Below are 18520 nucleotides of genomic sequence, written 5' to 3' on the forward strand. Positions count from 1 at the left end.
AAAAGATTTTTTAATATTTATTTTTTTAATAGCTTTAAATAGCCATATTTTTTTCTTGAAAAATAATTTTTCTTCTAATATTTATTATTTTCCCTCTCTCGTTGTTCCTTTTTCTTACTTGTCCACTTTTGAATTGACACACCTATTAAGAAATCAATTAATGACATAGTGAGTTTACCATTTTACCCTTATTAATTATGAAGTAAATGAAAAGTTATGTATATTTCAAAGTAATTAGTCATTTAATTGAGGGTATAATAAATAAATAAAATTGTCCTTTTTTTATTTGTCAAAATAGACAAGTAATTAGGGATAATTATAAAAAGAAAAGTAGACAAGAAATTAGGAACATAGTACTTGTCAACTATTTTTGTCATGAGACCTAAAACAGTAGCACAAAAATAGGGAAATATTATTTTATGTTGTGAATCATTTTGGTGGTTAAATGGATGACCATAACTCCTTGGTTAGTTTCCCTCCTTTATGAGTAGTAATGTTGTTGATAATGTGGTCAAATGGATGACCATAACTCCTAGGTTAATTTCATCCTTTATTGGTAGTAATGTTGTTGATAATATGGTTAATTGGATGACCATAACTCCTAGGTTTATTTCCTCCTTTATTGGTAGTAATTCTCAAGGTTTAATGTAATGTTTATGACACCTTTTGGTATTCCTCAATGTAATCCTATAAATAGTGGTGTTGAGAATAATGTTGAATACACTTGAAAGAAAGAATGCTAGTTTATATTGTTCCTCTTGTCTTATAGTCTTCTTCTCTTCCTCTTTATATTGTTCTTTTGTCCTTAAGTTTTACAACACGTTATCAGCACGAAACTCTAATATCATTTCGATTTTTCCAAGTTAAGCTTCTGATAAATAAAATTCCCCAATCTTCAATTGGTTCAAGATGAGTAATGGAGATATGTGTCTTCATGATAGTGCTACAACTCACACTATTTTAAGAGAAAAGAAATATTTCTCTACTTTGATTGTGAAAAAGGCTTATGTTAATACAATATCTGGTAGTGCAAAATTAATTGAGGGCTCTGGAAGAGCGGCCTTACTACTACCTGGGGGAACGATATTAACTATTGAAAATGCATTGTACTGTAGTAAGTCTCAAAGAAACTTATTAAGTTTCAAGGCTATTCGCCAAAATGGCTATCATGTTGAGACTGCCAATGAAGGAAAGGTTGAATACCTTTATATTACTACAATAAAATTGGGGCAAAAATATGTGCATGAAAAATTACCCGCATTTTCTTCTGGATTGTACCATACAAGTATTAGTATGGTTGAATCATATGCCATAGTAAACAAAGGGCTTTCTAATTCTAATGATTTTATCATTTGGCATGACCGGTTGGGCCATCCCGGTTATAATATGATGCGCAAAATTACTGAGAATTCACATGGGCATACTTTGAAGAATCAGAAAATTCTTCATTCAAAGAAATTCTCTTGTGCTGCTTGTTCTCAAGGAAAATTGGTTATTAAACCATCAGCAACTAAGGTTGGGATTGAAACACCTACATTTTTGGAACGTATACATGGTGATATATGTGGGCCAATTCACCCTCCAAGTGGGCCATTTAAATATTATATGGTCTTGATAGACGCATCTACAAGATGGTCACATGTGTGCTTATTATCAACTCGCAATATGGCTTTTGCGAGGTTGTTGGCTCAAATAATAAGATTAAGAGCACAATTTCCAGATTATGTAATAAAGACAATTCGTCTTGATAATGCTGGTGAGTTTACATTGCAGGCCTTTAATGATTATTGTTTGTCCACTGGAATAACAATTGAACATCCAGTTGCTCATGTTCACACTCAAAATGGTCTAGCGGAATCTTTGATTAAGCGTCTCCAATTGATAGCTAGACCATTGTTAATGAGGACAAAGTTGTCTGTTTCAATATGGGGACATGCTATTTTGCATGCAGCAGCATTGGTGTGCATAAGACCAACTAGTTATCATGAATTCTCTCCATTACAATTGGTTTTTGGTCATGAGCCAAATATTTCCCATCTTAGAATTTTTGGGTGCGCGGTATACGTTCCAATTGCCCCACCGCTACGCACAAAGATGGGTTCCCAAAGAAGGTTGGGAGTGTATGTTGGGTATGAATCTCCTTCTATTATCAAATATTTGGAACCTATGACAGGATATATATTTACGGCAAGGTTTACTGATTGTCATTTTGATGAATCAGTATACCCAACATTAGGGGGAGAACATAAGCAGTTGGAAAAAGAGATAGATTGGAATTCATTATCTCTATCTCATTTGGATCCTCGAACAAATCAATGTGAGCAAGAGGTTAAAAAGATGATTTATTTGCACAATGTTGCAAATCAATTGCCGGATGCATTTACTAACCTTCCAAGGGTTACTAAATCTTATATTCCAGCTGCAAATGCTCCAGTTCGAGTTGATGTCCCGATAGGACAAATTGTTAAAGCAAATGAGTCTAAATCACGTTTAAAGCGTGGTAGGCCAATTGGTTCAAAAGATAAAAATCCTCGAAAAAGAAAAGGAACAAATGATCATGAAGATCATACCATAGAGGAAATTGCTCAAGAAGAGCCCCGAGACATAACAAATGATAAGACCACAAAGAAGGTCCAAATAACTGAAAATAATGAGAATGAAGAAATCTCAATAAGTTATGTCTTGATGAGAAAAATGTGGAATCGAAATAGTATTGTGGTGGACAATATTTTTGCTTATAATGTTGCTGTTGAAATAATGCAACATGGTGAGAATTTTGAACCAAAATCTGTCAATGAATGTAGACAGAGAAATGATTGGCGAAAATGGAAGGAAGCAATTCAAGCGGAATTGACTTCACTTGAAAAACGTGAAGTTTTTGGACCAATAGTCCAAACACCTGAATGTGTCAAGCCAGTGGGGTACAAATGGGTTTTTGTGCGAAAACGAAATGAAAATGGTGAAGTCATCAGATATAAAGCACGACTTGTGGCACAAAGTTTTTCGCAAAGGTCTGACATTGATTATGTGGAGACATATTCTCCAGTGGTGGATGCAATTACCTTCAGGTATCTAATAAATCTGGCAGTTCATGAAAAACTTGAAATGCGTCTAATGGATGTTGTCACAGCCTATTTATATGGCTCATTGGACCACGATATTTTCATGAAAGTTCCTGAAGCATACAATGTGCCTGATGCATATAAAAATTCGCAAGAAAATTGTTCGATAAGGCTTCAAAACTCTTTATATGGATTGAAACAATCAGGGCGAATGTGGTACAATCGTCTTAGCCAATTTTTGCTAAAGGAAGGGTACATAAATGACCCTATTTGTCCTTGTGTTTTTATAAAAAGGTCTGGATCTGATTTTGTTATAATAGTTGTACATGTTGATGATTTAAATATCATTGGCACTCCTAAAGAGCTTTCAAAAGCCGTTGAGTGTTTAACAAAAGAATTTGAAATGAAAGATCTTGGTAAGACAAAATTTTGTCTTGGCCTACAGATTGAGCATTTGAAAAATGGAATATTTGTTCATCAATCAACATACACAGAAAAGGTTTTAAAGCGATTTTACATGGATAAATCACATCCATTGAGTACCCCGATGGTTGTGAGATCGCTTGACATACATAAAGATCCATTTCGACCTCAAGAAAATGATGAAGAGCTTCTTGGCAATGAAACTCCATATCTTAGTGCCATTGGGGCGCTTATGTATCTTGCTAATAATACTCGACCAGATATCTGTTTTGCAGTAAGTTTATTGGCAAGATTCAGCTCGTCTCCAACAAAGAGACATTGGAATGGAGTCAAACATATATTAAGATATCTTCAGGGAACCATTGATATGGGATTATTTTATTCTAATAAATCCAAGTCAGAAATGATTGGTTATGCAGATGTTGGATATTGTCTGATCCACATAAAGCTCGATCTTAAACAGGCTATTTATTTACATATAGAGGCACAACTATATCTTGGCGTTCAATGAAGCAAACATTAGCTGCTACTTCTTCAAATCATGCCGAAATAATAGCCATCCATGAAGCGAGTCGGGAATGTGTTTGGTTGAGATCAATGACTCAACATATTCAAGAAATGTGTGGTTTTTCTATGGAAAAAGATATTCCAACTACATTATACGAAGACAATGCTGCATGTATAGCTCAACTGAAGGGAGGATATATTAAAGGAGATAGAACAAAACACATTTCACCAAAATTCTTTTTCACTCATGATCTTGAGAAAAAAGGTGAAATAAATGTTCAACAAATTCGCTCAGTTGATAATTTAGCGGATCTTTTCACTAAAGCATTACCAACCTCAACATTTGAAAAGTTGGTATTCAAGATTGGAATGCGTCGTCTCCAAGAAATTAAATGATGTTCGCAACAGGGGGAGTAAACTACGCGCTGCACTCTTTTTCCCTTGACCTAGGTTTTATCCCAATGGGTTTTCCTGGCAAGGTTTTTAACGAGGCAGCAAACAAAGCGTATTACAAGATATGTGTACTCTTTTGTCCTTCACTAAGATTTTTTTTTCCACAGGGTTTTTTTTTTTAGTAAGGTTTTAACGAGACATATTATCTATCAATGGTCATCCAAGGGGAGTGTTGTAAATCATTTTGGTGGTTAAATGGATGACCATAACTCCTTGGTTAATTTCCCTCCTTTATGAGTAGTAATGTTGTTGATAATGTGGTCAAATGGATGACCATAACTCCTAGGTTAATTTCATCCTTTATTGGTAGTAATGTTGTTGATAATATGGTTAATTGGATGACCATAACTCCTAGGTTTATTTCCTCCTTTATTGGTAGTAATTCTCAAGGTTTAATGTAATGTTTATGACACCTTTTGGTATTCCTCAATGCAATCCTATAAATAGTGGTGTTGAGAATAATGTTGAATACGCTTGAAAGAAAGAATGCTAGTTTATATTGTTCCTCTTGTCTTATAGTCTTCTTCTCTTCCTCTTTATATTGTTCTTTTGTCCTTAAGTTTTACAACATTTTATTATTAAAAAAATCGTTTATCTTTTACCTCTTCATGTTTTTCTCTTTGTTCCCATTTTTTTCTCCTTCAAATTTTAGAATTTCTATCTTCTTCTCTAATTATATCCATCAGACATCAATTACAATAGTAACTATTCATAGTTAGTAACTCAAATCACACAATTTTTTTTAAAAAATATTTGATTGTCTCGATTTTTTTCAAAAAAATTGAGAGTTTCTACTTTATTTTATCTTGTAGTTGAATGCAAGGTTTTTATTTACAAACTTTTGTGTTGTTTTATTATATTTCAATTGGTAAGAGTAATTTTATTATCAAAAGAGAAGATATGTAAAGTGACAAAAATTGCAACGACAATGTGAAACCCTTGGAGGAAATGGGTTCACTGAAAAATGACTATGAGTTTGCAAATCATCAATTGTAATTGTAGGTACTAATGAACAATAATTTCAATTTTGAAGATTTTCTACCAACAACATCGATTTAAACACATGCAAACTCACCTCAATATTTAAATTGAAGAAGCATTTGATTCTTATATAATTTGAAACATGAATTCGTGTACATTGAGATAAAACTCTATAACAATCTAATGTATACGTCTTCAAACTAAATGTATATGTAATTTGTATTATGTATATGCAGTTGTAACTATGTATACAAGTACATGATTTTATTTATCGAAAGGTAATATATCTATACATATCAATAGCTACAAATTATACTTATATATACTACAAATATATACAAACAAAATATTAGTAAAGTATACATTATAGTGTGAATGTATATTTGATTAATTGTATACTTAATTGCATGTATTCAATTGCATACATACTTATTAGCAGTAGATTTCAACGTTCAACACATACTAAATATATATATAAACATATCTTAGACACCTAATACTAAATTTAGATTATGCAAGTGGATACACAAATAGTATAAAAAAAAAGGGAAGTGCAAACGTATATTTAATCAAATATATTTAACTGTTTACACGATTTAATCTATAATTATGTATACACTAAACATTTGTATATTATAATCTATATTTAATACAAATATGGATTGAGTTTCTTATCATAACTTCTAGCAAACAATTCAGAAAAATAATTTATACATGGTAGCTAGAGACTCATAAAAATATCATTTGAAAGAAGAATGGTCATAATTAAATCCAATTGCTAATTTTAATGAGAGAGATAATTCTAAATAAATTTTTTACTAGTTTTAAGGAGAAATGGTGGAAAGTTGGAAGTGAGAGATGGTATCAAGATTTTTTTTATATTTTAAAGAAAATAATTTGAAGAAGAGATAGATAGATAGATGTGAATAGGAATTTTCTTCCCTGTTTTTATGCAGAAAATGTGTATATAACTATTAAATGCCAATTCTTTTTAGGATTTATCTGTTAAATATTTATTTAGCTAAAATATGCCAATTTAATCTAAGAATTGTATATATGTGTCAATTCCTCATTTATCTTTCAATTATGTTATAGCCCAATCCTATCTTGTGCTACCTTTACTCACATTTGCCCAACTTCCTTTTGGGCCAATAAAAGGCTAATATTAAAATGAGATAGCCCAACCAGCCTAATTCAAACTTTATGAACCAAATTTGACGAATTAAGACGGATTGATCCTTCATTTGAAAATGATTTTTAATTTTTTTTCTAATTTTATGGTGTTAAACATTTCGGAAATTAAATTTAAAAATTGACAAAAAGAAAGAAACATTCTTTTAAGGTTTTAGATCAAATTAAAAGAAAAATATATGGACTGCCCCTGAAATAATCTTCTAACCTATGGATCGTCCTCGTTCAAGCTTCAAGTGCAAACTGATCAACTAGGACTGAGCTTATAATCCTCAATTTTAAATGGACCGAATAAATCTTAACCCAACACTACCTAAGTAACAGACCGAATTGGTCTTAAGTAACAAGCCTATTTTGACGACTCTAGTGACCATTTATCTTTTATTTATATTAATAATCAAATCTTCCTCTCATGCTATCATAAGACTTTTGTGCATTAAAGTTTGAGAAAATTTCAAAAATAATAATGACAGTTTAAACTTTTGAGCAGACAAATTATCAAATATAGATTAGTGCCCTCCTCTTTTTTCCGATTTGAATAATTGCGTTGGTTCGTTTCATCCTCTTATCTATACAATCTATAGTGCCTCCCTCTTTTTTTTGAACCGGACAAATGCGTTAATTCGTTTTATCCTCCTATCGACCCAATCACCCCCGCCCCCCAAACCCCCTCTTATTCTCCAAATTAAATTGTTTTTCAACTTCAAACTCCAAAGACGTCTATTGACTGTCCTCAGTCTTATAAAGTAAGAAATCATTTCCTCCACGCCGATTCCATTTCCCTCTTTTTCTAATCAAATTCTCTCTCTCTACTACACCCATGAGGAGGCTATTCGGTAGAAGTCCCGCCGGAGAGTCGCCGCAGCAATCTTCTCCGTCACCGTCGCCTCCACAGACTTCTCCTCCATCCTCTGTCAACATTGCTGCCGGTCCGGCGAGACCGATTCGTTTTGTGTATTGCGATGAGAAAGGGAAGTTCCAGATCGATCCCGAGGCCCTTGCTATACTTCAACTCGTCAAAGAGCCTGTTGGTATTGTCTCCGTTTGTGGTCGTGCTCGTCAAGGCAAGAGCTTTATACTTAACCAGGTAAATTTATAGTAAAGTTTTTGTATTCTTTTTAGTTAATTATGTTAATTAGGGTTTGTAGTTTAGTGTAATTGTCCGATTATGCATGAGAATGAGAGTATTGCTAGGGTTTTGCTGTCAGTGCTGTAGCTAGTGGTCAACTATATAATTGTTTGATGACTAAAATTGTCAGGCATATTGCTCTGGAACTAGAGATATAGAATCATTAAATCAATCAATCAACTATGCCATAATCCAAAAAATAGGTAGAGTTTTTAGAGTCCTGCTTAAAGTTAAAGCTAGGAGAGCAGAAACTGAGGGAAAAAAACCTATGTTCTTATGCGAGATGGGAATAAAGGCTACTAAGATCGGAATAGCACATTGCTGTGGAACTGGAGATACAGAATCATTAAAATGATTGATCAACTTTGCCTTAATCCAAAAGATAGGTAGAGCTCTTAGAGTCCTACTTATAATTTTTGAGGTAGTTCTTTCGTTAAGGCAAGGAGAGCAGGAACTGAGGGAAAAAAATCAATGTTCTTACGCGCGATGGGAATAATGACTGCTATGATTGGAACTCACGACCTAAGTAGTAAGTAACCTTAGAATGGGGATGCCAATCTTATATAGAAAATACAAGCTATTTAAAGTAACCTTGTAGGCGGGGGGGGGGGGGGGTTGCATATAGCATTCTATATCATAAAAATAAGAAAAGAAAGAGGTAGAGCAGAAATGTGTTTGGAAGAATTACTAAGCACATTTGGGATTAGAATGTTGGGAAATATATTTATGGGTTTGTTGAAGGATGTAAGGCGTACGACCTTAACTATTGTATATTTGCTTCAGTTCATCTAAACTATTTCATTAGGATCAGAAAAGGATAATGACCAGGAGTGCGGACATCTAATTCACTCTCATTTTCTGCTTACCATAGTAATTTGCTCAATGTCAAAGAAAGATTCATTTGTTCTGAGGATCAAAAGAGAGATGAATCATAATAAAATGATGGATAAATTAGAAACTATGTTTTGGAGGATTTCAACTTTCAACTGGAGTTCACCATATATGGAAGCATATCGTTTCCTAGCTTTAGGGGTTTCCGCCTCGGATGGCAGATCACTACTCTGATTGCCATTTTGAGAAGCAGAAATCTGTATCTTTTTGTGACTCAACTCCTGATTTATCTAGTTTTATGTTTTGGAAAGTTGCAGGAATGATATGTTAGAGGGGAGACCATTCGGCATTGTTCTGTTTCCTTTGTGTTGCTTCTGTAACTTCTTTATTTTTTGGCCTTATGCAGTAAACTTGTCATCCTCTATGTAAAGAGTGTTTCTTGTACTTTTCATACATCAATCACAGTCAACTTATGAGTCAAAGCTATAGCACAGTGGCTATTGTTCTTTTAGAAACTCCATTCACTTATGTAATTAACTAGGTCTATTACAATGAGATCACAATTATCTTTATTATTATTAACTTATAGTTGTATACTTTCACATGTAAATTACCATATGTAACTTAGTGCTGCTTCTTACGTTACCGAAAACATGTAACTGAGAGCCTGTTGTATGCCCAATAGCTTCTTGGCAGGAGTAGCGGTTTTCAAGTGGCTGCAACTCATCGGCCATGCACAAAAGGTATTTGGCTGTGGAGTTCACCTTTAAGAAGAACAGCTCTTGATGGAACAGAATACAACCTGTTACTGCTGGACACAGAAGGAATTGATGCTTATGATCAAACAGTTAGTTTCCACCCTTTTAACATATTTATTATTGGTTTTCTGTAGGAGGATACTAACCTAGCACATGCTATATGGCTTTTATATTACATTGTTATACATTTTTTATTGCTAAACTTTTCACTAAATAAAGGAACTAGTTCTATAACCCCAGAACATGTCGTGTTTTTTCCTGTGTCCTTCCTTTCCTTCCTGTAACTGACTTTTGCCTTTTATAAATTTCTGTTTTGTTGTTATTTCAAAAAAAATTCTGTTTTGTTTTGCTGTTTGACAGGGAACATATAGCACACAGATATTCTCCTTGGCGGTCCTTCTTTCAAGTATGTTTGTATATAACCAGGTTAGGAGCTCACAAACTTGGATCTCGTTTGCTTTTTTTTATATGCCATTTTTACCCTTTTCCCTCACGATTCAGTGAATTTCCTTGTTGGTACAGTCAATTTATTTTTTGGGTGTCCTGATAATCTCTTTAATTCTTCAATTTAGATGGGAGGTATCGACGAAGCTGCGCTTGACCGCCTCTCTCTTGTCACTGAAATGACTAGACATATTCGTGTTAGAGCCTCTGGAGGAAGGGCCAGTGCTTCCGAGCTTGGGCAGTTCTCCCCAGTCTTCGTTTGGTTGCTTAGGGTAATTCCGAATTCATTTATTATCACTGTAGATTTTCTTCTGTTCTTGCCTGTGAAACTATTAAAATACAATTTTCGTTTATGCAAAAGGATTTTTATTTGGATTTGGTCGAGGACAACCGCAGAATAACTCCACGGGACTACCTTGAACTTGCTTTGAGGCCAGTTCAAGGTGGTGGGAAAGATGTTGCTGCTAAAAATGAGGTATTCACTTTACATGAATGTTACTATGCTGTAATTATTCAATTTCTATTGTAACTACCCCTGCTTTAGAAACTGGTTTCCTGAACTTGCACATGTTTTACTAAAAATAAAAAGAACTTGTTCATGTTTTTATGTGATTTCGGAACCATCCTTCTTTTCCTTCTAATGAGTTAGCACCTAATGGTTGATTAACCATTTGGAACTTTCGACTGCAGATTAGGGACTCCATTCGTGCTCTTTTCCCTGACAGAGAATGCTTCCCCCTTGTGCGGCCTCTGAGCAATGAAAATGAGCTTCAACGGCTAGATCAAATTCCAGTCAGTGCTAATTTTCTCGCACATGTTCCATTCCCTACTATCTTAGATTATATCTGAATTGTGATTCTGGTTCTGGAAACCTTGAAATATTCTAATTGTGGTAGCAATTTTCACATGCAGTTGGAAAACATGAGGCCAGAGTTTAAAGCAGGTCTTGATGCTCTGACAAGATTTGTTTTTGAGAGGACAAGACCCAAGCAAGTTGGAGCAACTATTATGACTGGACCGCTCTTTGCTCGCATAACTCAGTCCTTCCTGGATGCTCTTAACAATGGTGCAGTGCCCACCATTACCTCTTCATGGCAGGTTAGCAATGATCTTAATGGCAGATATAGTGTTATTTCCTTTCTTTTATTCCACATCATTGATTGATGTTCTTCTCTATATCTGTGCAAATGGCGTGTCCAAGAGCAATGTTATTCTTGTCATCACTAACACCTTTGAACCAGAAGAGTGACAAATAAGAAACCACTGATTACTGTTTCATGATTATTTCTCAATCTTAGCTAGATTGACATTTTAGCACCAAGAAAGTGGCCCTGAACGAAAGGAACAAAGACAAATATCAGGTAGATCTTTTAACACACCTAACCTTAGCCCTAAATGTAGAATTCTCAGAAACCAAGTTTTACAATAAGAGTTGCAGGCCCTCTCCTGTAAAGGTCGGTTATTTCATAACGAGGACACAACGCCATTGAGATACTATTTATTTATTCGAACATGATCTTTTAACACACCTAACCTTAGCCCTAAATAGAATTCGCAGAGACCAAGTTTCAGAAAAATAGTTGCAGGCCCTCTCCTGTTAAGGTCGGTTATTTCATAACGAGGACACAAAGCCATCAGAATATGTTGATTACTATGAAGAAGATATTTTACCAAATTAAGTCAAGATCACCCAAAAGTTGATCCATAGTTCCAGATTAAATATAAAAAAGAGTATTCATCTAACTTAACATCACACGTCAATAAAATATCTCAAGTTAAGTGTTTGCTTTGGGACGCTATTCCTTGTCCTTCTTCTCTTCTTCGATTTACATTGAGTTTGTTCTTAGCCGTCTTGTGAATTTGGAATTTAATTTTGTAATTTCTTGTTATTACATGAGATTTTCACTGTCTCTTTGTTTCATCATTATGGCTCAAATTATTAAGTCAGGGAACAACTGACACATTTGGTTCTGCTCAGTGTCCATTTTCAAGGGCATTACGTCTAAAAATTAAAAAGTACATAATGTGGACAGCAGTTGATGTCTGATGAGCGACATGCAAGTGTCCGATATCTGACACACATGACACTGATATGTAATCATACTATGGTGTCCGTGCTGGGCAAATTCTTCCATGTTATTTTATTTACCTCGCTTCGTGCACAAGTAAATTAGTCATCTTCAGAATTTCTATGATATCCGCTATTCATTTTTCAATTTAAGAAAAAAAAAGAAGGGAAGAGAAATTCGACGCAAGTGAAACAACATGCAAACCTACAAGTGAATGAATTTGGTAGAATCTTATGGTTGTTGTTTAACTCCCAAGTCCAAGTGTTACTGTGTTAGTTCATTCCGTATATCCAGCTTATGCATTATAATGCATGCTGATGGATGTTTTCCTTTTTGATTTCTGCAGAGTGTTGAGGAAGCTGAGTGTCAAAGGGCATACGATTCGGCTGCTGAGAGATACATGTCTTCATTTGATCGTTCCAAGCCTCCGGAGGAAGTAAGTATTACTTTAGTTTCATTCATAACATTTTCTGGTTGTGTCTAATATTTCAATCATTACAGGGTGCACTAAGAGAAGCACATGAAGATGCAGCTCAAAAGGCCATGGCAGAATTTAATTCTACTGCTGTGGGTGCTGGATCCATCAGGATGAAATATGAGAAGCGTCTCCAAAATTTCATAAAAAAAGCGTTTGAGGTTAAGTTTTTCCTCCACCCTTTACTTCAAATATTGAGGATAAAGTGCATATGAGTGATATAAGCATACATGAGTGTGCCATAATACATCCCCTAGTGGAGGATGAGCTAATACTAATTTTTATTTTGATTCCACACCATACTTACCCCCTAAAATACTAAAAAGGAAATTTGGTATACTAGAAAGTTCACAAATAACCATTTTTATGACTGCTATTTGAAAATTAAGTCATAGCTCCAAAACTAATTGGAATTTAGGCACTTTATTATGCGGAAATAATATTTGGACAAAACTACCCTCAACTTTAAAAAGCAGCTGAGACCATCTATTCCATCTTTTCTACTTTTTTTGAACTCCATGACAAGGTCCTGGAGTTCTACTTGTATAAGTTCGAAATCCAGGACACTGCTGAATTTATGCAAATCAGTGGATTTCCTTTATGTGGAGGTTTTAATCTATAAAAGTGGATTTCTCTTGCAACTCATGGAGGGTATATTCTGTTTTTCATAGAATGGCAGAACCTATTTTTCAGAGAAGTCAAGCCTTAGAGGTTTCATTTGATCTTTTTGTTTTTTGATAGGTAATGTTAAGATATTTTTATTGGAAAACCCAACATTAGGACATTTGATCTTCATTTTGAATTTGTGAAAAAAAAGAGAGAAAGACGAGAGAAATAAATGAATTAGTGAAAGATACATTCAAGACTTCTCTAGATACTAAGGAAAAGTTCCTACTTAACAGGGTTCTTAATAATTTATCTGTACAATTGTTCTGCATTTTTTGGAAGTGTACAGTTATGTTGCTTAGGCTGTGTATTCTCGTTACTTTAAATTTGGAATGGTGAAATACTCTAGTAAATCTCAATATTGAGTTTTAGTCAATTGCCTGGTTATGAAGTTATTGTTGCTTCTTTCTTTGTATAAGTGACCTGTGGAATAAGGATCATAATTCGCTCCATTTACAACTCTTTTCTCTGCCAACCAGGTGATAATTGAGTCGAAGTTTAGACATGTGTGTTAATGCCTGTGTGTTTGATCTTTTTGTTTCTTCCTAGACGAGTGCCTGTTCTTGTGTAGTATCGGTTCTGTTCTTTTCAGTCTTAGATCAGTACATGGGCCCCATCTGCCCGCATGATATTGACTATATATTATATGGACCAGCCCATTGACATTCTGTCTAGTATCCAACTAAAGGTCTGTGGTCCATCAAATGGAATGACTTTTCGACTTAGATAGTTTTGTCAGGATGTTTATGGGTGTGAGTATCTACTCTATGCTACTGAATAGCTCTTCCTAATCTCTGATTCGGTTTTTATGTTGATAACAGGAGCTTAAAAAGGATGCCTTTAGGGAGGCTTATCTACAATGTTCAAATGCCATACAGGACATGGAAAAGGAACTGAGGTTGGCTTGCCATGCTCCTGATGCAAATATAGATAGTGTGCTTAAGGTAAGCCCTTATTCACTGTAGATAATCGCCTATTTTTAGGTGGCTAAACTGGAATTCAGGTTTGTTGAGTTACCAATGTCCTAAATGCATAAGCTATATGCAGGTTCTTGATCGTCTAGTGTCCAAGTATGAAGCAACTTGTCAGGGTCCTGAGAAATGGAGAAAATTGATCGTCTTCTTACAACAAAGGTTTGTATATTATTGATTCTTTATTGAGGCACTTAGAATTGGAAATGTATATGTCACATCACATCACATTGATTTTCCAGCTTGGAAGGTCCACTTTTTGATCTCATCAAGAAGCAAACAGACCAACTTGGATCGGAGAAAACTAGTCTTGCATTAAAGTGCCGCTCCATTGAGGATAAGATGAACTTACTTAACAAACAACTGGAAGCTAGTGAGAAGTATAAATCCGAATATTTGAAGCGTTATGAAGACGCCATCAACGACAAGAAACAGCTTGCAGATGATTACACGAGTCGTATCACAAATTTGCAGAGTAAATATAGTTCATTGGAAGAGAGATATTCAAGCTTATCAAAAACACTCACTTCAGCTAAACATGAGTCCTCAGAATGGAAAAGAAAATATGAACAACTTCTGTTGAAGCAGAAGGCTAATGAAGACCAATCAAGTGCAGAAGTATCTGTTCTGAAGTCTAGAACTGCTGCCGCTGAAGCAAGGCTGGCTGCTGCCAAAGAGCAAGCTGAATCGGCTCAAGAGGAGGCGGAGGAGTGGAAACGTAAATATGACATTGCCGTCAAGGAAGTTAAGAATGCTCTTGAGAAGGCAGCATCTGTTCAAGAGCGCGCAAACAAGGAAACTCAATTGAGAGAAGATGCTTTAAGGGATGAATTTTCAAGCGCTCTGGCTGATAAGGTGATTATATTGCTATGCATATTGATTAAATTTATAAGTGCTGCTTTGTTTCATTTTTCTTCTCTTCCCTTTTAGAAATATCATTTTGTGATTCTGCTTGTTTAGTTTTCCAATATGATATTTGAAGTTCTCTTTGTTCATGAAACTGCAGGAAGAAGAAATTAAAGACAAGGCATATAAGCTTGAGCAGGCAGAACAGCGTTTAGCAACACTGACTTTGGAGTTGAGGGTGAGTTTCTGCTCTTTGTAAACCAACTTAACTTTTATTTGCACTGATCTTGGATTGAAAAAAGGTGAGGGTTGGATGGAGCAAAGTAATGGGAAAAAACAGGGTGAGAGGGGGAGGGACACTCTATGTTATTTTAAAGTAGGCTCTATGGAAAGAGGATTCAAATGCGGTGCACTATAAAATAAGACCAATAGAAACTTCATATGGGACCATTTGAACTGCAGGTTGTAATGCTCGTAGTGTTTTTTGTTTTCTTGAGCTTGTGATGTTTTTTGTGTTGGTCCTCTGAAGTAGCTTTAGCATTTACAGTGCTGACTTTCACTTGGCGGTTAAATTACTTCAGTTACATGTCCTCAAAAAAACTTCAGTTACATGTCCTCAAAAAAACTTCAGTTATGTGTAACCTTGTGAATTGAAAGGATAGTTTGTTATCAATTTTAGGGATTGATACCAACTTGTCTCTAATACAACTCGGTATCCAGGCTGTAAAACTATGAATATTTACACTCATTATGTATGTGGTAATTTAAGAGATTTACATGGGTATTAGTGCTAATGACTGCCCTAATGGAGCTAGATGGATACATAGGATTCATATAGCCGAACCCAACTAGTTTTGGATTGAGACACTCTATTGATTGTAGTAGTACTATTCAGTATTCACTATTCTATTCTTACCATTATAAAAAAGAAAGAGAGTAATACTATTGACTGTTTTGTGATTTTTACTTTTTACAGACTGCTGATTCAAAGGTAAGGAACTATGGTCTAGAAGTGTCAGCCTTAAAGGTTGAAATCAAGGAATTGGGTGAAAGGCTAGAGCATATAAATGCTACTGCACAATCATTTGAAAGAGAAGCTAAGATTCTGGAACAGGAGAAAGTTCATCTGGAGCAGAAGTACCGGTCAGAGTTCGATAGATTTGAGGATGTTCAGGATAGATATAAATCAGCTGAAAGAGAGGCAAAAAGGGCGACTGAGCTGGCTGATAAAGCAAGGGCTGAAGCAGCTGCGGCCCTGAAAGAGAAGAATGAAATTCAACGGTTAGCTATGGAAAGATTAGCTCAGATTGAGAAGGCTGACAGAGCTATTGAAAAGTTAGAGAGGGAAAGGGAAGACTTGGCTGATGAAGTAGGGAGGTATCATCGTGCTGAGAAGGATGCAAGGTCAAAAGTTGCAATGCTGGAGGCTCGAGTAGAAGAAAGGGAAAAGGAAATTGAGATGCTACTGAAATCAAATAATGAACAAAGGGCCAGTACTGTGCAAGTCCTTGAAAGTCTGTTGGAGACTGAGCGTGCAGCGCGGTCTGAAGCAACCAATAGGGCGGAAGCACTCTCTCTTCAGTTGCAAGCTACACAAGGAAAGCTAGATCTTCTTCAACAACAGTTAACTGCAGTTCGGCTGAATGAAACTGCACTGGATAGCAAACTTAGAACTGCTTCCCATGGCAAACGTGCCAGGATAGATGAATACGAAGCTGGAATTGAATCTGTCCATGACATGGATACAAATGATAGACCAATCAGAGGAAATAAGAGGTCCAAGAGTACAACCAGTCCCTTAAAGTATACCTCCCCAGAAGATGGAGGTTCTGTATTCAGAGGAGATGATGATGGTCATAGTCAACAAACAAATGGTGAAGATTACACGAAGTTTACAGTGCAGAAACTAAAGCAGGAGCTTACAAAGCATAACTTTGGCGCTGAACTGCTCCAACTGAAGAACGCAAACAAGAAGGATATCCTAGCTTTGTATGAGAAATGCGTCCTCCAGAAATCATAGCTTTCAGCATGTCGAGTTGTGTAGAAAGGTTGTAAGTATCTCAGTTATAGTCAAAAGCATACAACTTCTGGATTAAAAATTTAGGTGTTGGCATCCTCAAAACATCCTTTTAAGTTCTATAGGGCTTATAACCCCATTAGGTGGCTACACAATCTTGCTATATGCTGTTGCTGCCGTCGGGGCTTTCGTGTGACATAATATTTTTCATTCTGGTGTGCACTCTAACTTAGGTATTTTGTTTGAGCCTTCCTAGTGTGGCAGTGTTAGGAAGATGGTTTAGAGAGATTTTGAAAGTGAGATTACCAGACCTCCCTTATTGTCTCTTTCTTTCTCCATTTGTGCAGTTATTGATGTTTAGTGAGGTTGATGTTTAGTACTTAATCCTCGTGTGATCAGTAGTATTAGTATTCTCTTGATTTGCTAAATTTGACAAGTGAAGTAGTTATTTAATATTTCCTTCATTCACTTTTACTTATCACGATTTGTTTCATGAGAAGTTTTTATAGTCAATAACTGTTGTGTTATATTTAAGATCAGAAATTTTAAAATCTCGTTTTTAAAAATTTAAACTTAATGTATAGTTAGTTATAAAATATGTCTCATAAATTGAAACGGAATGAGTATTCAGTTTCCTCCTTCAACAAGAGTGGATGTATGATATGAGTTAAAAGTTTTAGTTAAATTCTGTAGCTTCGGTTCAAATGTTACGTTAAGAAATTTATCAAATATATACAAATATTGAGCAAAACTATTTATGTATTTATTTCTTTATGTTATAAGATCTTATGTATATTTCCCTTACTCTATATAAATCTTACTCGATTCTCTGTATAGGATTTTTTTTATTTATTTCCATCTTAGTTATGTTTTCTTAGTTTAATCTGAATCCTCTTTCTATATATCGACTCCAAATTGAAAAAAAAAGACCAAATTATTTTTCGATATCATTATTTGACAAGTAGTTCAATAATATTTCGAATTCATATAATTTAAATTTTAGACCGTCTTTTCCTCTTCACTATTATGTAAATTGTAGGACATGCAATTATTTAAGGACTTTTCAATATTATTCAAAGGTAAGCGACAAGCTTCCCGATTATTTTTTTATACTATAAGTATAGTCTTATTTATCAATATTTGGTATCTATTGATCCGTCTGAAAAAAAATAAAAGTGATTAAGAAATGACAAGCTATGAAAAGTGGGAGTACTATATTCTCCATTCATTTTTCTGGTTTGGTTTTGATTTTGCACGCTTCTTAAAAAATATGATTAATATGAGAATCTTATTACAATATCCATATTAATTATGTTTAGTATTAGGTCTTGAAAAATAATTTGACAAATAAGTAATTAATGTTAAGGATTAAGCATGAAAAAGATACTCTTAATAAGTAATTTTTTTTTCTTGATATGTTAAAAATGACAAGTAAAATTAAAAATCTATTTTTAAAATAATAAACAAATAAAAATAAACGAAGAGAGTACATTATACTATACAAAGAGACAATCAAAGAGACATAACAAATTAAAGGGGGTCCATTAACAATTAAGATAAGTTAACCGCATTCCGTCCTATGAGAGGATCGATAGAATTTCTAATTTCTTCACTCTTAATTTGAGATTTTTGAATATTAGATATGAAAAATATAACTTGAGAAATTATGTTGGAAGTCCATTTCCCTTAAATGAGCC

The 18520-nt window shown here is 34.7% G+C and overlaps 1 protein-coding gene across 1 annotated transcript; it reads left to right on the top strand.

Moving 5' to 3' along the window:
* The first annotated feature begins 7357 nt into the window (after positions 1–7357).
* LOC125810032 (uncharacterized) lies at positions 7358–17296 on the top strand. Its single transcript, XM_049489546.1, has 14 exons — positions 7358–7704; positions 9263–9424; positions 9696–9761; positions 9908–10051; positions 10141–10254; positions 10470–10571; positions 10692–10877; positions 12195–12284; positions 12350–12484; positions 13811–13933; positions 14037–14122; positions 14203–14815; positions 14967–15044; positions 15783–17296. Exons 1-14 carry the CDS (start codon positions 7438–7440, stop codon positions 16824–16826), a joined length of 3210 nt encoding a protein of 1069 aa, XP_049345503.1. The 5' UTR covers positions 7358–7437; the 3' UTR covers positions 16827–17296.
* Positions 17297–18520: the final 1224 nt, after the last annotated feature.

Source organism: Solanum verrucosum, unplaced genomic scaffold (assembly GCF_900185275.1).
Source record: "Solanum verrucosum unplaced genomic scaffold, falcon-dt-bn FXZP01000281.1, whole genome shotgun sequence".
NCBI lineage: Eukaryota > Viridiplantae > Streptophyta > Magnoliopsida > Solanales > Solanaceae > Solanum > Solanum verrucosum.